The 21,640-nt window shown below is 37.7% G+C and overlaps 1 protein-coding gene across 2 annotated transcripts in view; it reads right to left on the reverse strand.

The window, feature by feature from the left end:
- The window catches only part of LOC150095819 (uncharacterized), a 178,747-nt gene that overhangs the window by 106,776 nt on the left and 50,331 nt on the right, over positions 1-21,640 (reverse strand). For both annotated transcript variants that reach the window (XM_090409107.1, XM_090409106.1), the window contains exons 8-10: positions 14,644-14,709; positions 10,330-10,410; positions 6,093-6,262 (exon numbers count right to left, since the gene is read on the reverse strand). In XM_090409107.1, the coding sequence (XP_090265233.1) occupies positions 6,093-6,262; positions 10,330-10,410; positions 14,644-14,709 (317 nt within the window). The remainder of the gene's footprint in view (positions 1-6,092; positions 6,263-10,329; positions 10,411-14,643; positions 14,710-21,640) is intronic.

Genomic DNA, 21,640 nt, shown 5'->3' on the forward strand with positions numbered 1-21,640 from the left:
AAAGCACTAGCATAATATGACAGAGCGATGCTAAAGCGATTGCTAATAATTAATACATAATTGCACACATAAAAATGGAAAATAAATGACTAAATAAATTGAATTATTTAGTAATTAACTGCTTAATATCCGAAGCGTAACGGCTTTATTAATGCTTTGCAGAAGACGAAGAACAGACAGCGGCTTATGCTTCGTGTGGGTGGTGGGTTCTTGTTCAGCACTAGCAGAGATCCCACACTTCTGTCAAAGCTTCCCTACCCGAAGCCTGCAGTCCGGTAAACAGTGCCGTTCATAGTTAGGTCTCTGATTACAGCGAGTGCCACACCAGACCATCGTTCTTGATAGCGAGTGTTCTGTGCTAAAAGTAGTGCAGTTAAATAAGTAAATTGGATTGCTTAAATTAATAATAAAATAACATTTCTATTTTATTCGTTGCTTAAATTAATAATAAAATAACATTTCTATTTTATTCGTTGCTTAAATTAATAATAAAATAACATTTCTATTTTATTCGTTGCTTAAATTAATAATAAAATAACATTTCTATTTTATTCGTTGCTTAAATTAATAATAAAATAACTTTTCTATTTTATTCGTTGCTTAAATTAATAATAAAATAACATTTCTATTTTATTCGTTTGTTTTTCGTTAAGTATTATTTTTGGTATTTACTTCGGAACTGTCGATCTCTGACCTCGCGCATTGGAGACAAACAGCATACATTACGATATCTAGAGAGTTGGATGGTCAGGGACAAACAACATGCACTACAGCAGGTTTCTTAAACTTTTTCTACGACAGAACACTTCACAAATCCTGAAATTTTCACGGAACACCTTGGTTATTTTGTAATATATTAATTAATAATTAATTGGCAATTTAGCTGTTTTTATTAATTATTAATTAATTATCAATTGATAATTATTAATTGATAATTGGTTATTTATAAGATCTTAAATTTCAGTGGAAAAATTTTCTTTATACTCCCTTGCTGATTGGTCACTGACATTTGCTACACAGATGCCATTTCCTTCAGTTTTGAGAACAGAGGATATGGCACCTATTGTTGTAATCGGCTTGCAGGCAATTTTTATAACCCGTTATAAACAGCGGTATTCCCTTTCCCAAATGTTGAAAGGTTTCGATGTGTGAAAGTTAACGACATGCGGATATTATTAGGCTTTCTGGGTCTGAGCTTTTCGACATATTCACGAATATTATTCTCCTCAGAATATTTCCACTATAAATATTTATTCATGAAAAATGCTTAGAAAACTAAACTGACAAATTCCAGAACTTCTCGCGGAAGACGTATTCACCTTCCGCGGAACACTATTGTTCCGCGGAATACAGCTTGAGAAACCTTGCACTACAGTATTGTGTTGGAATCATCCAACTTACTCGTGCGTGCAAGTGCGTGTATTTCTGCTGCTACTTCGCAAATCGTGACAAGCAACGAATAGTTTGGACGGAGGAAAGCATCTTTACACTGTGAGTGTATCACGGAAAGGGCAAGGAGCAGTGCGGGATAAAAATGCAGCTTTGATAAGCACAACTTTCGAATTACAGATTCAGAGAATTTCTTATAATTGCTTCTTATTATGAAAACGTTCCCCTGGACGATCACAAGTAAAAATGCATCAAAAGACGTGACATTTTAATTTGCATTACTAAAATCTTTGTTAAAAAAATAAAAAAAAAACAGGTGGAAGATAATTTTTTATTACTTGGTTGAATGCCACAGTCATACTACTGCAGGCATAACACTATTTTATTCTCGATTCACTTTCCCCTGTACAACATTGGTGTACCATTGTAAGCTGTGGACCTTCTGCGATGCGTGGTTAAGATTTCCAGAAATAAACGTAGGGTCAAATTTGAATAATTGACCTACTCATAGACACCTGCGGCTTATCAAACGATAAGTACTTTTAAAAGCTGGATTGGCCGATTCTTTTGTGATAATCTTCCCTCATATAACTGAGGGAGGAAACGTTGACCGCATGGTTCTCTACAGCACTTTTATTTTTAGTGGGGTTTGAACCAAATAATCGTTTTGTTAATTTCAACTCTCGCACGTTTCGGACCGCATTCGGTCACTCTCCGGCAATTCGAAAGCCAGCCTTTAATTCAGTACTTTAGAGCCAATCGTGTTCGCAATTCTTCAAAGATCGCGTGTAGCCCTGTTGTTCAGTTAAGAACAAGTGGGGTGGGAGGAACTCTCGCGACAGAAAAGTGTCTGCTTCGGACACCTGATTTATGTTAAGCGGCTCTCACAACAAACTGCACTTTATGTTATGCAGAGGAATAATAGCTTCATCATAAGGCCATATTTTCAACGTCTTTAATGCGGAACAACTGATTAGAAGGGCACCAAACGGTGGCGTTCGTCATCTATCAAATTGCGATGTTACCTGTTATAGTGCGAGCAATTGCAGCTCTTTATAGCACTCTGGCTGAACTTCCGCCGTGATTTCGGCTTACCATATGCTAAAATAAAGACGGGCCAGCCGTTTGCCCATATTAGTAATCGGCTGGTTCCTCTTCAGGTAGTTGCAAAAAATAAATAAAAGAAAAAAGGCGACCGCACATCCAGTCCAAAATGTGTCTTTCTGACATCATTATTAGCTTGATAATAAGAATCAATTATTCACATTCATATGCATAATGGATTCTTATGAATATAAAAAAAATCTGTACGCAATTGTGTGGAAGTAGATTCTTTGTCAACAGATTATAATTTTACCGTTCAATATTTAGACACACGTGACTACTTGTGTTGCTAGTGGTCGCGTATGCTAAGAGTTCAATGCTAAATCTGTTTTCATAAAACTTCACTAAATAAATTTATTATTAGGCAAAATAAATTTAACTTTCAACTGTTCAGCAGTTCCTCATTAGCCTTTAGCTTGACTAAGATAACCAGCGTAATTAAGGCGGCAAGAACTGACAAATTCAGCAGCAGACGGCTTTGAAATAAAAAAAAATCTTATCAGGGACCACCAGGTTCCTTCAAAGGACCACACGATTCATCCACTCGTTATAGAAAATATTTCAGCTGTCAATTATCTAAACGGAGAGTACTGCACCTCAACTTGCATACGTTGTTCTCCTCACAAGTAAATAAACGAGCCATGGAATAGGCCCCTTATTGACGTTCGGTGCGCTATGTCATTGTGCCTTGTCAGACTCATAATAAACGTTGCGGATACAGACTGACCTCGGCCAACGTGAGTGTTGGAACAATTTATTTTAAAAAAACAAAAAGGTGGAAGATAATATCGCCACCAGGTCACCAATCTTGCTATCGTATTATATGAACGTTTTATGCAAATTATGAGGAAGTTTAAAGGTTACTTTCCTTACGTATTGCTTTTCTTGACATTACGGTCCGAATAACTGTGTTTTTCGTACTTTTCATAACTTCCGAAACCAGAAAACGTCTTACATAATTCTAAACACAGATTGTTCATGCTGATCTCTGACATCTTAACGCACATTCTGTCGTTACTTAATTTGATATTGGTTTCTATTTTTCTTTCATTCTTTTTGAGCTCGTTACGCACGTCTTTCATTTGGTAATGGACACGCCTTACCAGAAATGAAAACACCGCGTTAGACTTCGGGTAGCTGTCTTGTCATTTGAGGCACGAACTAAAATTTTATTTTATGTTTCAGGGATTTCTGAGTAGGTGAGACGCATATCTTGAGAAGTTCAAGAGCTCCAACTGAGTGTCATCAACCAAGATTGCTGTGAACTGCATGTCGTACTGCACGACGACATTCTGTGCTACATTTTCACTAAGAATTGCATATTTAATAAATCAGAAAAAAACGAGGAAAAAAATCACAAACCAACTCGAGATCATAACATTATTTTGTTCCGTTGTGTTTTCCGATGACGCTGGAACTGTCCTATGTTCTGCTATTTGGAGCATTCGTCTGAGTTTCGCCCGTTGGGTCTTTTACTTCAACGCCTTTAGGGGTTTCTGGAAAGTCAACAATCTTCGAAGTGAGATCGGCGAAAGTATTAAGAAAAAACGCCACTAATGGTGACTCATTAAGGTATTCTTTTTTAATTTGGGGAATGATACGTGCCATGAATATCTGGGGATTCGTCAAAGCTGAAACTCACCTCCGCTAAAGTTATTTTCGTCTTCCTTTGAATGATTTGAACGACCCTCTTCTGACGTAGTCTGTTGACTTCCAGATTTTAAAGCATTAAACTTCTGTTTGTCTCAGTTGTTCTGATGGGAAACTATATTTAGTGCTTATTCACCATCTTTCCCTCAGACACATTTTAAGGTAGCAGTGAAAAGCGATGCGTTGGATAAAGAACGAAGTTTTGCGGACTTCATCAGAAAGTGGAAATCTCTCATTCCGTTCATATTTCAAGCATCACCTTTCTTTTCTGTATTTCCATTTCTTTTTATTTGACGCCGTGTTTAACAGGAGTCGCAACTTTAGCTTATTAACAAGCAATCACAGAATAGAGAATGTGCGCACGATAATTACGCACATAGCGATGCATCTCCTCGCTATCGCATCCGAGCCTGGTGGGTTCCCCTTAGGCTCGGTTGCCAACTGTTTGGTTTCCGAGCGACCCAAATCCCACTCGGCTACTCCAACAATTATGAACTAACACAGCATGCAACAGAGCTGCTAATAAATCGATGTTGATTTATTTCCCTGAGCTAATTTATGTCGACTCCAAACCTTTCCCGATACGACGTTAGCAATCGTTTATGTTATTGTATCGCATTTGCACTTCACGTCTGTGCAGCATGCGACTGTGGTGACGCATTAACAACTGCTTAATGAAATCATATGAAGTAATTTCATTGCCTTTGGCGTTCCGATGACACTGGACAGACCAACCCACTAACTCGCAGTTTCATGGATGCGTTAATGTGTTATGAGATTGCTCTTAGATTGATTAGAAAATCGATTGATTGGAGGTTCCCGAGTTGCGTTTTTGGTATCAACAAACTTAATGCCGCTTATTGGTCAAGGTCTGTTTAAATCATTCGAAATACATATGCAAAAAAGGAACTGTGAACAGTAAATGAAAATATGATCCGCTTTTAATTTTCCTCGTGTCTTCTATTCATTCTTTCTGTTAGTCTTCTAGTTCTTTTCGTAATAAAAGCCGATCCGAAACTAAATATTATTTTATAAACACATGAAGACAAACATGCAGGAAAAATGTTTTTATATGCTTTGCGCATAATTGCAGCGTAATCAACACACCAATGTTAGGTGTAATTAATTGAGTGAGTGAGAATTTTAGGATTGTCTAAGAGACGTAGATGTTAAGAGTGAAGTACTCAGCATCACAACCATGCAATGTGAGACCACTTTTGCTTACTAGATCAGAAAGTAGCTTGGAAAAACCCACAAAAATCTTTAGTACAGAGTTCTCAATTATCTAACACCACTCAGCATATAGTACTCCTGAATAAATAGAGGTTGACCTTTCGTAGGTGGAATCCTAAGAAGAGTTCAGAGTTTTAGTTGAATCTATTCTCCTTCGTAACATTCAGCGGGATCGGCGTATTAAAAATGAGCCTGTTTCGTTAATGTACTGCAGCCACTCAGCTGCCCACTGAAATGATATTATTGCATTATTGGAAATTCCAGAAATCAGAATACCAGCAAATGACTTTTATTTGACTATTCAACTAAAGTGCAATCACCGTCCTGTGTACTGGACGGAAGCGGGGGGGGGGGGGGGTGCTAGAAACACTCGAAGAAGTTCCATTGGAAAGGTTTTCCGCGAACTAACATCCCAGCAAGGTTAGGTATAGCACGAAAGGCATTTTTATTATCGAATGCAACGTTTCTTGTTATTTATTGCGGCATGTGCTGGGAGCTCAACAAGAGATGACAAATGATAGCATTCATCATCATCATCATTATTACTTTATTTCTCCATGGAATTCGGAGCATAATCGGAGAGGTCACCCTGTCAGTTATTAAGAAAACAAATTTCTAAGAAACAAAAAAGAAGATTCGCATTCATTTGGTTGTATTTTGCCAACTTTTTAACGACACTAATAACGACTGCATTTTGGTAGTTTTTCGAAACTTACGCGTTTCTGGTGTGATCGGAGAGCTTTTTCAGCCTGTCAAGACCACGTAAAAATCTTTCCTGTTTGACGATCACCTTCGAGCAGTTGTCGAGATCTCTCCTTATTGTAATGAGCGGGAAGCCAGCCTGATGAGTCCACTTGTCCATAATTTGCGAAATGGATTTTCCTGTCTGTAAGAATAATGTTCACAAATATAAGTTCTTTTTAAATTATTTATTGTCCACAAATATTTCCTATATAAGTTTAGAATTTTCAATAAAGGTTAAGTTTTTTTTTTACTTCACCTTCCCCCCCTCCCGTCCAAACCTTTTCATAGCATTTCATTCATTCTGTCTTTCTACGTGCCATTTAGATTAAGTTCATAAATTTTAGAGCGTTCTTGCTCTGTCTTCCAAATCAAGATTCAAATACGATTCGGACACTGCAACGAATCACTTGTTTCCACTTGAGTCACTCTGCTCCGGTGAACAGGTTCAGTTCACCTGCGAAGTGGAGCATCAGAACTTCTTGCCCCAAGGGAGCCCCTCGAATACAGTAATATGTTAATATAATTTAATAAGCTCATTCAATTATTTAATTTTAGTGTATTTTTTTATTCGTATGGAGAGTCCTCCCTTTTCTTCCCCGTTCCTATTGGGGAGAGTTCAGCCTCTCCCCAATAGGAACGGATCTACAGCCATAAATACTTAACCCCTCTCATGGGGGTTAAGTATTTATGGCTGTAGATCCGTGTATGTTCACGGGGCCGGTTTGCGGGATAAAAAACGCCAGATAAACTGGCGGAAAAAACCCTATTGCCCGTGCCCAAGACCGGCTAACTTGGATATGGCTGAGGAAGATCCTCAAATTCCTCACGTCTTCGACGGCAATCGAACCTGGGGACATTCCTTCCCCAGTCATATGGTTGCGAAGCGCACAGCCACTAGGCTAACCGCGCGGACATTTAATTTTATGCTACGCGCATTTATACATTTTTAGTAAAATTATGTGCCATATTCTGCCTTCAATGTTTTTTATTAGTTAAGATGGTCTTTAAATGAGAGAATCTTAGATTGTCAAGAATATTTTTATCTATTTTAATTGTGTTTTTTTTATTGACAGCAGTTTAAATATGGTTCTCAAAATTCTTATCGTACACGACGTGCAGATGGCATGAAGGCGTCGCCCCATCCCAGTTAATGTTACTGCATTACAAAAATGGTTACGTTAGAACTTACTCCAAAAAATGAAAAATTACAAGGAGGGTTTAAATTAATTGGAAATTTATTATGAGCGTTTCTTGTATTTTTTTTTAAATGCACTGTTTTGATCACCAAAATAATATTCAGCTGATATAAAAGAGAGTGAAAAACTCCCTTTTCCTTAGGGATCTCGGAAAATCGAGAGTTTGTCTTTGCTAAAGAAAAATGAGTAATACCAAAATATTAAATGCAACTAACTAAAGTCCGTACTGAGTGATCTTTTTCTTCTAACGTTTGCCTTAGTTTAGATATTTTTAAGATAAAGTAAAATAAGATAAAATAATAATTGTCTAATTATGCGCATTCATATATTATCTATTTACGTAACTTAAAAAAAAAAACATTGAGATATACTGTGCCCCCCCCCCCCACAGCTTTATTAATCTTTGGAGAGGTGAGGGCTAAGATCTGACAGAGAAAAAGAGCATTCTGTTAAACTTCTCGAGAGTTTTACAACTGCGATTTTCCTAAATCTACTCTATACTATAAAATGATAAGCTCAAATTGGAAACGGATGTGATGTAGGCTGTAACGTTTTTGTCAAGTTATTTGAAACGTTTTGAAACTCAAGGCGACCCTGAGTGTCGAGTCTTCAAAATTCGAGTCATCGGAATTCAAGGAGAACTGGCCTACCAGTCCCGAACTCGGGGGGGGGGGGGGGGCGTAGGCGTCAGGGGCCGGAGCCCCATAGAAAAATATAAACATAACCCAACCCACTAAAACCTCTAAATGAGACTACTTCATCTAAAGTAATTATCAACACCATTTGGGGCTGTTTTTCAATCAGTCTCAGTAGCATTTCAAATTTACATGAAGTAAAAAAGAAATCCCAAGCGTGTTTTTGTTCTTTTCCTTCTTTTCTATCTTTTTTTAGGATGAAAAAATCGAAAAACGACTTGTCTCAAGAGATTTTCAGTGTGAAAGTCTTATAAAAATTTTCTCTCCTTTGGAAAGTTATCGAATTAAACTTTGTTGTGGTCTGGAAGCTCCTTCATTTAACAAACTATGCGGAGTTCTATCTCAAGATACTATTTCCTTCTCGCCTGCACTATAGTTGTAGGCCTTAAAATCTGCAAAATGCCACGTGAGCACCGCTGTGTTTGAGAAGGTATTTTTCCTTTTTCTCTCCAGTGAGTTTGCTTACACAATAAAAGTGTTTCCACTTTGAGTTACGTCATCTTAATAGTCTGTTTACTGAATAGAAATAGCTTCCTTTCATTGAACAGAAGTGAAACTGATAAAAGTTTGATTTAGTCTTTTAAAACAATATTCGGGAAGTTCGATTTTTATGTAGACTCTTTCAGACTGCCATCCTGTTTTCCACTTCACATCACGTTTTCTTCTCCGATGAGCTATTCGAATATGCGCGCATTGCGTGACGTTTCACAGCTGGGATGGCGATGAGTTGCGTTGATTCATGGAGGCGAGCGCACTTGCTCTGCCTTTAATTGTATTTTACAAAGTAGTGTTTACAAAAGAAAACTTCTCTAATTGTGTAGCTTCAATCTATTAAAGGAACGGTAAGAAGATGTATTCTCGGTATCCACTAAAATGAAATTTCAGTGGTTTTTGAACTTGAAAATTACTGTGTGCGTCATCAATGAAATTGAGCGACAAATAAACTTAAATAAGGCGATGCTCAAACGGCAGTAAATTGCAGCTCTAAAAACTGCATATTTTCATGCTTTATTGATATTTATTGACATCCCATTTTTATGGGAATGGAGTGCTTACGGAAGTATTTACTGAAGCTCGTTCAGCGCAAGGCTGTTTAAGTTACGCGGATTGAAATCAGAAGCCTTTTCGGCTTTTTCCAACTGACTAACGGAGTCAGGCGAATTAATTTACGATGTATAATCTTATATGGCGGGATTACACCACCGCTCCTTTCTTGGTGTTTGTAGAGGTCAGGTCGAAGAAATAAGCATAACTCGATTACAGTTGTATTAGTCAATTCGCTTTCCCTCCTCGCATTTTTTTGCACTTCTTTTTTTTTGGGGGGGGGGGGATTGACATGTGATTAACACACATGATAGAATCACGGTAGCCTTCAATATCCCTGTGTACCACCTTTCAATACAACTTCCTCCATCGGCTTTTTATTAGTCTAGAAACCATTAAAATCAGAAATGAAAATCTAAACATCTGCTGAAAATAAATGCATTCCTCTCATTTACGTTAGGACAACAGGAATGTATTGATTTATTTCTTATACGTTTTATGATATGTTAAACATTGCATTATATATTTATTCAGGAATAGATTTATTAAGGAAAGTCCAAAAAGGATGCATTTATTTATGTATAAGAATAACTGAATCAAATATATATTCAACATTCATTGGCATGCAAAGAACGAAGGACGAGTAGGGCTCTGCGATCTAGCCAGTTAAATTCTTGATAAAAGCCAGCCTTTGAAATTCATGACAGTCCCACCTCCCCCCCCCCCCCTACCAACCTTGCAGCGATCAGCTCATAAGACGGTTTTCTGTTATGAGCAATACCCACGTATACATACGACGCCATATTTCTTCATACAATGGATTTTGCGACCTCACGCTGCTTAATTAACTCTGACGCAGTTTTCGTGGCGAAACACGTCGTCGTTCGCGATATCGATGTGTTTCGCTACGAATAATTTCATTTCATTCCATTTTCGTTAATAATGGCAGATAAAAATCAAAGGTTGCTGTTGCTTCCTTCGAAAATAATGTGCATAAACCTGTTACATACTAACATTAAAATGATTCCATTTAGTGACGATCGTGCATCGAACACTGAGATTCCAAGCTTACCCCGCACTGCTAAAAACAAAAGTGAAAAACGCTGCACTGACTAATTTCGTTTGAGCAACTGACGAAAATAAAAATTCTTTATTTACGTCAGTTGCGCATATTTAGTAATGTTTAAAATGTAGTATTAAACCAATATATGCGTGTAAAAAAGGCAATGATTTCTTATAAGTCGAAATTCGCTAATCGTATCTCTCCTTCTTACCGTGCTGTATACGATGTTTGGCACTGCTTCCCACAAGTTCGTTGCCTTCGTGTTTTCCCAGTTGTATCCTTGGAGAAATTCCTGGAAAAATATTTTTTAGAATTTTCATTGGTGTTTACAAACGAATATTAAGAAAAACTTAAGAATATAGCCGAAATGTCACAACAATAAAATTAGATTCACATATTCATACGGCGTGTATTTGCGTATTATTATTTACACATCATCATCTAACGACGTGCTACTGTAGCGCCCTTTTATCGACGCCATACGAGATTTTCGTTAGAAATTATTCACAATATTCAGTGTATTTCACTACTTATAAAAGAATTTCATTTGAGGAAGCTGGAAATGTGTTATAATTTTCTGCATTACCTATAAATGAGCATAAAAATGAACGTTTCGATTTCATGCAGGTCAACATTATTACACCCTGAATGAGTTCCTCTCCATTGAGCTATGAAATCTGGTTAACCCTTCCTCACAAGAAATAATTTATAAGTTCGATGCTGGTAGCCGATTAGCAGCAGCATTCCTTAGCGCCTTTTTCCAGCCACTTCCTGAGTTTCATCATCATTTCTTCCTATGAAGCCTCAAAGGTATGAAAGTACTACGTAATTCTTTTTTCTTCCACTGTTACTTCGCCAGGTCCAAAAATACCGTCGTGCCTTATGTTTCGGCCTTCTAAGGCGCTACTAATTGCATGAAGCCATCCGAGTGTTGGTCTACGTGGAGCGATACAATTAGCTCCTTAGAGGAGCAAAGTGGGTGGCAGAAAAAAGGACACCGAGGAGTCTTTTTTTCTGCGACTCCGTCATAAAATATTGTTTTCTGATCTTTTTTCTTCTGTTATGTTCAAGCCACCTTAGATCAGCTCTGCTCACACGTTTTGAATGCTAACGATGCCAAGTTCCTTTACCCTCTCCATTCTTAATTGGATGCCATATTTTCGCTCTCCTGTGTTTCCTCCGAATTCTCATATTTGCAGCTTCTAGTCTTCGATCAAATGTTTTACCACATCTCCATATGTTAACATTCTCTTGCACTCCGTCTTCTGTGCTGCCAGTTTGTTTTGGCTGATTTCTTTCTTATTCTTACTGCATATCACTTCATTCAACTGGCTCCCCACCATACCAGTTTCATTTATTCGGTTATCTATTTCCAAATTTAATTTGCCGTCTTCACTAAAAACTGTACCTAAATAGCTGAAATGGTTTCTTGATTTCTGGTGGTGTTACACTTTTTGGATGCCCTTCACGTGGATCATCTTCAAGGCTTGTACGGCCACGTTTCAACTCGGCAGTCCATTTCTTAATTGTCGAAAATGAAGGTTGGTTCCACGTTGAGAATGCAGGTTTTTTATGTTCTGTCTATTTTCATAGTTTCTATCTTCATATTGCTGATTTTTCATAACAAATTTGTTACAGCAAAGAAAGACTTCTACAGGATTATTTATTTATTAAGAGGAGATAAGAGGGAAGACAGTGTAAAACTTTGTCTTACACTTGATTTAACATGAAGCCATCTTTTTTGTGCCTCCTTCAGTTTTAACTACTGAGTTAGAACTGAAATATAGGCTACTCGTGCGTAGCTCTCACTCACTCACACCATACAATTGTGGGTTTTGAAGATTTTCTCAGTACATCTCGTACCCTTTTATCTGCATCGGCAATTATTAACGACTAATCTTATTATTTTCTCTTATTTGTCTTAAAGTAAAAAGTATTCTCAAATACGCGGGCGTGAATCTTACCTGTAACACTCAGTAGGGAAATTCCTCTGAAAGTCTCAGTTTTATTTACCCCGTTTTTAGCAAGACCTTCGCTATTTGATCTTTATGCAGGCTATCTGAATAATAAAAGAACTCTATTCTTCTGTATCTGAGCATTTCTAGTGAAACATAGAGTCGTCTGCCTACCTTTTTACGTTTCAGAGGCGTTATTCCTGGCTTCACTCAATATTGCAATTCACTCGCGACTGACTTCTTCCATCTTACTTTCATGACTGTTATAATCTCATTCAATAAACTTTCAATACAATTACTCCCGACTTTCCGAATATCTGTAATTTTATGTCACTTTAATAATCTCTATTTCTTTTACGGATACTCTTTCCTCCATTTCTATTCTTTCATAATCACCTTCATATTTGATGTTCTACATATTTACGTAGTCCAGTAACTTTTGCTTATATATATATTATTCTTTATCATTTCTTTTGTAATAATTGCTCATTCGAGTCTACAATTCACCTCTGAAAACTGCTCCACTTTGATTCTTTGTAATATATATATATATATATATATATATATATATATATTTATTTATTTATATATTGTTGTTTATGTGAAATTCATTTTCCTTGTCAAAATTAATGACAATCGCTTTTTCTCTTAAATCTCTGTTGACTGTTATATGCTGAGCCAGAATGACAGCCATCAGTGATGGCATAGTAGGACGGGTTTTTTTTTTTTTTGTTTTGTTTTGTTTATTCCCCGCATGTGAATTTATGTACATATTTATGTTGGAACATTATCATTAGCGTGTGCTCTAATTTTTCCCAAAATATTTCCATTTGCCTGGAATTATTTCCTATTTTACTATTTTTAGGTTTCTCTGATATATTCCCGATTTTCCACCATGCATCAGCTGCTGTTTATAAAATTCCTGCACTTCTTCCCAACTGACACACGGAACTCTTTGTTCCATTTCTCATTTCGAAACTTACCGAGTCATCCCACTTTAAGCTGGTTGCATTTCAAGAAATTTAATGTTAAACAATTAACCATAGGTACTCCTTTCTTATTTTCTGAATATAGCATTTATAATTACTATTAAAATATTGCCCCTTTTTTGTCTTAGTAACACTGATTATGTTGGTGTTTAGTATTTCTCTAATTCTTCTGACCCGCTCCACTTATTCTTGTTCTTCACACACACACACACACACACACACACACACACACACACACACACACACACACACACACACACACACACACACACACACACACACACACACACACACAGAGCCTCCTGCTAGCCTTCATGGAACTGAGATTCACATTTTGAGGGTTCTGGTTTGTTGTTATTATTTTTATTATTTTTCTTGCTTAAAATAAAAATTTCATTTATCTGCTTACAGTATCTACACTTAATAGATATTATAAACAGATACAACATCTGTTAGCCAATATCTAATAGATAGACTACAATCAATTTTACGTTGATTTTCTTTACCCGGTGTGAAACCACAACTTTCCTTACTAAGTTCTGAAGTGGCTTGAAAAATTTCCGTGCAATTTTTCCGGATCATCTGACTCCTAGCCCAACCACGTTGCTAATTCATGAGTGGGTTTGCAACCTTTTGTGGATGGAATTCGCTTCGAAAAATATAACTAAATTAAACTTCGCTTTTAGAATAAGATTGAAATACACAGAGTACGCTATCACGTGCAGGTTGTAAATTATTGTTTTTACTCTCTCTCCCATAATGTGAGTCAACCGATAATGTGAGTATTTTGAGTAATCAAAATGGAAGAATATTTTTCTAGAATTATAAAAAATAAATACAAAGAGTCTAATTGCGACCCTAACTTTAGATTATCACCTGTATGTTAATTATACATGGAGAAGTACTGTGCTATTTTAACTTTATATCCTTTTCATGAGGACGAATTCATCGTCAAAAAATACTTAATATTTATTTCCTTCAAATTTGAGAGCTTGACCAGAGCCACCCGTTTAGAGTTTATTCACTGAACAAGGCTTCTCACAGGGGATAACACTGCGGCAAAATGTTTCCGTTTGTGTTCGTCTTCAGGTAGTGAATTAAGGTTTGGAATCCGAGCGTTCAGGTTTAGTCTACTGAACCACTTTTTCTGAACACACGGTGGTTTAGTATGTGGAACCACCTCGTGTTCAGAAAAAGAAGAAAGCTTCGTAGAATTCTTCCAGTTTTATCCGATGATTCCGAAACATCTGAAAATATTTTCTTACTCGGAAAATGAGCTGATTCAGAAAATAAGAAGTAACTCACTTAAAATACAAATTCAGCCTTTCAGTTGAACACACGTGAGATGAGAAGCGCGGAGCCGTTCTAATTAACGTGTGGCGCTTTATTCCTACCCGTTTTAATGAATTCCTTTAATTGAAGCTATCCGAAAGTACTTAAAGCTAGTAAAACTAAGTAAAAGAAAATATCTCGTCGAATTTACACAGTTGCGCGATATTTGCACCAATTAAATTTCTTTTCACGAAATCAATGAAACTAGGAGAAAATACCTTAAACAAGACAAAGTAATAACATTCTTACCGATATTCCTCTTCTGAGGTTGTTATCTCCATCAAAGAATTGCAGCATCCTCAAAAGCGAAGCGCCCTGTTGGAGAAAATTCATTTCTTTAATTCATATCGTTTCGGGATTCCTAAGATTTGAATATATTCAGACTTTTGTTCTTTGGTCTCTCCGAATTCTAAATCAATCCAGTTCAAGAATTCAATTTCTCCGAATACTAAAAATATTTTCAGTATTTGCGCTTCGACTGTGAAAGGACTTTCTAATAAAGCAATCGTTTCGCATAAGTAACCGAACGGTATTAAACTTTTTTACGGCTACAATATGAAAATATTATTAAACTATGTGATATCCAAACTTATATTTTAGTTTTATGTTTCACCTTTCAGCTGCCAATATAAAAATAAAGTAAAAAACAAGTAAAACATTCACTGGATTAAACGATGGCATTCAAAAATAAATAAATAAAAACAAATGGACTATAAAACCATCCTACTGGAACTCACCCATGAGTGTTCTCGCCTTCATCCTAATTCGCTAACGAAACAAAACAATATTTTGACTGATGACCCACGCACACAGCATTTCCGAAATTAGGACTTTTGAATTGATGTCTCGTGACAGCAGGTTCATCGATTATACACAACTGCACAGGTGGACATCAGCGAACTACAAACAGGAAGGTTCCGTTAGTGATGTCAAACTACACCTGCGCATCATCCTTCCTTTTCTCCTTCTTTAAAAGGCATCGTTTGAGCGCCCCTACAAGCGAGTTCATTGGAAGCATTCTGTCTGCATATTCAAAACCGCTCCGACTTGGAAATTTTATTCGAACTTCTACTAAAATTCACAGAATCGTTTTGATAAAAACGAGATAATTATTTTAATCTTGTCGCTTCTACGACTGCGTTATCCGTCACGCACAAGACGGAAATAATCTGGACAGAGAATTTTCGTGTAATTTAGTATCTCGCAAAGGTGTTAAAGTTGCTTATTTCAGTTTGCTTTAATGGGAAAGATCTTTCCAAAATGGTTTCCCTACCAGCTGGAAATGAAACGGTTCCTTCAATCTAAACAGCGCAGCAGAAGATACAAAGTAATTTGGACTTTCTGGAGTCGATGTGACTCGTGCTTGTAGGGACTCGGTGTGTGTGTGTGCGTGCGTGCGCAAGAAACAAAACGGCTCAAAGGTAAAAAAAGTTGATGGGACGTATGCTGGCGAGGGAATTGGCACGCAATAGGAATGGCGTAGAAGTTCGATCAGCATAAAAATGGATCTCCAAATGGAGCCTTTCTCAGTAAATATGGAAGTTCGTTTCTTGGACGGACAGGCTGAGCCAGGGGATGAAAGGAGAAACCGTTTGCAGAAGAGATGTGGGATATCGGGCAGCAACGATTTGGAAGATTCCTACTTTACGATAATGCACTGAACTCGAATGCATTTAAAGTGCGAATGAGTTCTAGTGAAAGAGCTTTTCGGGGTTTTTAATAATTTCGATAACAGTGTGGAATAAGTAGGTCAGGGGGAAAGGGGGTGGGGTGGATGGCTGCGATTCACTTCTTAGGTTCACAAAGAAGGGCATTATTGTCGGACCCCCGAATATTGATGGATTTTAGATGATTTCTAATAGTGCGAGCTTCCGTAACGAGAAGATGCATGCGCGTGTATTGAGGAGAGTGACTAGAGGTTACTGCGCGTTTTTTTTTTTTCTCATGGCATCTCGATTGCTTTTAATTTCTTCAGTAGCTTCTTCATTTATTCACTTATTGAATGGAAGAAGAAAAACTGCACGCCTGTTGTCTCAGCCCGTAATTATTCTGAAGAAGGAACTGTGCAGTATTTGGCGCTATTAACGAGATACATTTCGGATTCTTAGAGATAAAAGAATTTGTTAGATGTAGAGAAAAGGCTGAAGTTATAAGAGGATGGTTTGAAAAAGTCAGAAATTTTTAATAACTTAGTTTGAATCGTTTCATATCAGTCCTACCCAAGGAAGGCACTTTGATAATAGCATCGTAGGCACGATACAGTCGGATACGCTGCTTTGGAGAATAAACACGGAATGGTTCAAGCCACCTGCAGCAGATTCCGCAAGTAGGGATGCTGAGAATGAGTGCAGAGAAGAGAAAGGCGCCTTGAGTGATGCAAGAAGCAGCAGTTAGCAATCATCCATGGGGAAGTGAGATATTTTAAATCGCTTAGATTTGCTCAGTATAATGGAAAAAAAACAAAAAAACTTCCTGCTTTGTGTTATTCCTTCTCGGCTACAAACGTCACAAACTTTACCTCCCACTGCTACAAACGTCAACTATTTCTTTCTTTCTTTCTGTACTAAATGCAGATAATCTTTCATGCTAATCATTAATCTTCAATGACTCCAACAGACCTGTCCGATATCGGATAGCTTCTACTTGGAAGCGATTTGACTCTGTACAAATCTTATTAATAATAATTTCCACACTCGTTTCGGTTAGAACTTTGAGAATTTCAAAATGTTAGCCAATTCTTTTCCCAGTTGTCCTTTGAATTGAAGAAAACGTTGAATTAATAGCCGAAGTGTCTCCAGTATGCGAAGAAGAGCAAAAGTCGGAATCGATCATAATTTGTCACGAGCAACGACGCATTCCCTTTCATTTTTCAGTTCGTTGCTCGATTGCGCCAAAGCAAAACCTGATCGGCATCCAATAACTGACCTTGGAATGTTTGAACTTCATTCTCATTCAGAGAAGGACGCTCGTTAATACGAAGCGCGCTTTCCCTTTCACGGTTTCAAAATATGAAATTTAAAAACGTGGCGACGCGCAGCTAACGGTTGATTAGGAGCATCGTTCATAACTGTGTGTCAAAAGAAAGTTTAGCGACCATCTTATAAGGCTGCATGTCTTAATTATCTCCTTCATGAGACGTGTGTAATATGAGCTTGTAGGGAACCTCGTCATCCAACCGCGCCGATGTATTCTCGGGCATTTGGGCGAACTTGTGTTGTCGATTCTGCAGGCCGTGTTGCTGCTTGTGTCGCCCGGATTCCGATACGATGTTTTCCATATTAAATTTCTCATGAATATTCAACTGGGTTAAAGTGAAGGAAATGTGCGAGTTTTGAGTACATCATGAGAACGAAATGAGCCAATTATAAACAGTTTTATTCCCTCACGTGTTTTGATCGAGGAGTGGTGGAGATAATGCACCTTTGAAGTTAGGTTCCCTGTTAACATAACGATGAAAATTAAATAAAGTCTATAAAATATTTCTGAAGATAATCTTCAGGATTTTTAAATTAAAACTCTGCCTCAATTGTATTTCTAAGAAGGGAGCTATTACGAAAGAATTGCAAATATTTCGAAATAGACACGCAACAAAACTTTTTTTTATTTGATATCAACCCCAACGTAGGGGGAGCTCTCAAGACTTACAATACGATGGTGCTCTGTGTGTGAAAACAAACAGAGAGAGAGAGGAAAGTAATTTGTTATTGTGTTTTTGAAGAGTTAGGGGTTGTATTTATTACGAAGAAAGGTGTAGGGATGAACTGTTCCAGAGAACGGAAGAATACGGAATGAAAGAAGAGGACGAGAGTTAGTTTGTTGAGTTTGGAGATGCAGGAATGCAGCAGGTACGCGAGTTCTTACATGATTAGGGGCGAAAGGAGAAATGGGGGTCGCCAGTTCAGCGGAGCAGCCTCGGTGGAAATACCCACAGAATAACTTCTTATTTATGAATTTTCGTCAAGCAGCTTTCTCTTATGAAATAGGCGGTGTTTGTCCATTTTTTTCTGCTGTATTTCAGAGTTAAATGTTCGGACACACACATCGGTCTAATGAAATAACTCCAAAATGTATATATTTAAACTTTTTTTTCAGATAAAATATAACCTGAAATCATGTAAGAGGAAACGTGTGTAACCCAAGAACAGCCCGCTAGTGCCAAAAATATGTAATATTACACACGTTAATGCTTTCAGCAAAACAGACCAGTTTGGAGAATGGCTTTAGCGAAACATGAGACAAAAAATAAACAAATATGTAAATATGCATGCATTACCACGATAAAGACCCGCACATATGTCACTGAAACTCTCGGTTCAAATCCCATGTACAACGTGACAGATCTTCTTTATCAAGATCTTCTCAAGGAGAGTAAGCTAGCCATCCGTCTATGTTTACGGAGGGGAGAAGGATTTCTTCCCGAAAACTACCGGCATTACATCTGGCTAAACAGACAAGCGGCCAGTGAGAGAGCACACACACTTAATAGAATTAAGACGTTAAAACTTTGGTGGTGAAGGCACAGTTGCTTTGACCGCATTCTAACAACATGAAAAAATGAATATTGGTTCGAATGCAGAACTTTTTCGAAGGAACGCCACTTATTTCTGAATCATTCTTCTTATAGAAGTTCGAGTGCTCCCTGATCAGGTTTCGTACACGTTATGTTGGCTTCTTTATTAATAACAATAATAAGTAGGACAGGCAATTATAGATTTTTGGGAGCAGACGATTCTGTAGTGTTTCGTTTTGGGATTGCTTGTTCCACACCTGCTTTCAAATACAGCTGCATACGAACGAACGGCTAATGTACGGTGATAATCTGGACCGTGTAGTCACGGTTCAGATTATTACGGTACATTAGCCGTTCTGAATTCATTGCAAGGATACGTTTCAACCGTAGGATATTGCCAAGTACAGAACAGATTGTAATTTAATGTGGGAAGTTGCGAAGCAGTCATCTTAGGCGCAAATATTTACTCGGAATGAATTGTTTAAAAGGTTTGATGTTACGGACGAATAATCTATGATTGAAACATCCCTTCGTTCGACGTCTGTTTGAATGCGAAACGTAAGTTATCGAAAACTTCAATTTGTCCTTCCGAATGGGGGAAGGTTAAGCGACAGTATGCTTAATAAACTTTTAAGAAACCACATCTGCATCTCTCCTGGCGACGGTAAATTCTCGTTGGAGATTTCAGTCAAAATCCGCGAATGGACTTCTTTCTTTTTTGAACTCTTGCCTCCTCTGCGGCAGTGAGGATTACGGATGATTGTTCTACCTTAACATCCGGCAGTGAGTGCCTGCCTAACGAAAATGTAAACCACGTAAATGGACTACAAAAAAATCAATTTTTACGTGGCTTAAAGCTTCAAGAAACGGTTATCGTAATGCTAGGAAAATGGCCACGTAAAAGAGATCTCACTGGAAGCATCGATTCTGTCTGTTTCTTCTTTCTCTCTTTCTAGAATGGCTCCATTAAAAGGGTCAGCTGGAACAAATATCGAGATATTCTTGGAAGGATAAGTGCTGCGGAGCCATGTCCGTAGTAGATTTAGTTACGCCCCCCCCCCCCAAAAAAAAATCCCGTGTTTTTCTTCACCGATAATTAGTGCCGGCGTGAATGGTAGACGTCTGTCACGTGGCAATCCATTTAGGTTAATGCACTCCTGATGGCTTTCATAATGATCCCGGCGAACATTTCCTGAGGTGTTCCTGGTGAGATTTTCATTCTTTATTAAATACAGAGAACTAAAATTGCTTCCCATACCTCGTCGTTTCAATGACACACGCTGATATCAGAACCTCAATTAACTTTCAATGTCTTCGTCCGCCCTACATACAAAAAACACGTCAAGTGTAAAGTAGGACAGCTGCAACCCGAATCTTTGCGCTGACATTGGTTTTGTCAGAATCGAAATGTGACCGATCCGTGCAGATTTAGAGATAGCGGGTGAATTAACGAGGTTCAAGATTATTTCTTGCTGCAAAGTCCTTCAATTTAATCAGCCTTTCGGTGTTGCGGAAAGTGACTGCGTCATTTATTTTGGAAAATAAAATTGCTTCTATGCGTCCTAAAGAGAGGTGTCCTTCGTTAACGATGTTCACACCGCGGCAAGGAAGGCTTTTTTCTCATCTGAGAATGAAATATTTCGTGCGTGTTTTTGCTACGAGATTAACGCTGTCTCTGCGCGGGCGCTTATTTGGTCAGATTGCTGTTCTGGACAGATGCAATCCGCATGCATTAAATATTCAGACTTTTTTTTTATTATAAATTCAACCGAAACGTGATTGGAAGCAAATAAAACCAAGCCGTGAATTCTACAAGTGCGATGGCCACACTTTGCGAATGAGCAAAATATCAGAGAAGAACGCGCATCCACTTGAATGCGCAGCCTCAGATCGACTAACTCAGATGATTTGAAACGAGAAGGACAGGTATTCATTGCCACCGGTTTTGTCATCAAATTCTTTAATGCAGAAGAGTTCAAAATTATTTTTGGATATGCCCCCCCCCCCACTACATACATTTTCTACAGTAAAAAAATTCGAAAAGGGGGAAATATTCTCGATCTGATAATGAAGTAAGCGAGGACTTTAATTTGCGCCAAAGTTTTCACTGTTGCTTCCCGATCCGATGCACGCACGAATAGCAAATTGGATGCATTGGAAGCACGTGAATGCCCCAACCCATTTAACGCAGTAATGGCCAAGTTCCCTACTAAATGACGCCACTTAACCTGACCAAACACAGATAATGTGCGCTTTGAAAAGAAAACGTAACTCCCTCGCTTCATTAATGTAATAAGGCATTGACTGTCTTGCATTAAATATCAAACAAAAATATTTATTCGTACTAGAAACCACAGAATACTCGCGCATATTATTGTACTTTACACGATAATAATACGGTCAATGTATTTAATTTGAAGTAAAGTATTCTAATATGTGCATTTAAAATCATGACGATAATTGGCACTCCTGGGAAAGAAATTCACGCTTTTACGATAACTGCATTTCACGTAAAATCAACAGTAGCATAAAGAATGCTTTTAAAACGATACTTTTCGCTCGTGACAAATAGGTAGCGCTTCGCACATGAAGTCACGCGAGCAACACAGTGAGATTATAACTTGGTGTTTCGCGTGAAATCGGTTTTGAAGTTGACCTCGTCGCTTTCAGAGAAACTGCACGAGAACCGATTTCGATTATTAATAAAATAAATCTATAAATGTTCTGAGAATTTTC

Source organism: Typopeltis vanoorti, chromosome 19 (genome assembly GCF_054136105.1).
Source record: "Typopeltis vanoorti isolate ZY-2024b chromosome 19, IOZ_Tvanoo_1.0, whole genome shotgun sequence".
Taxonomy (NCBI): Eukaryota; Metazoa; Arthropoda; class Arachnida; order Uropygi; family Thelyphonidae; genus Typopeltis; species Typopeltis vanoorti.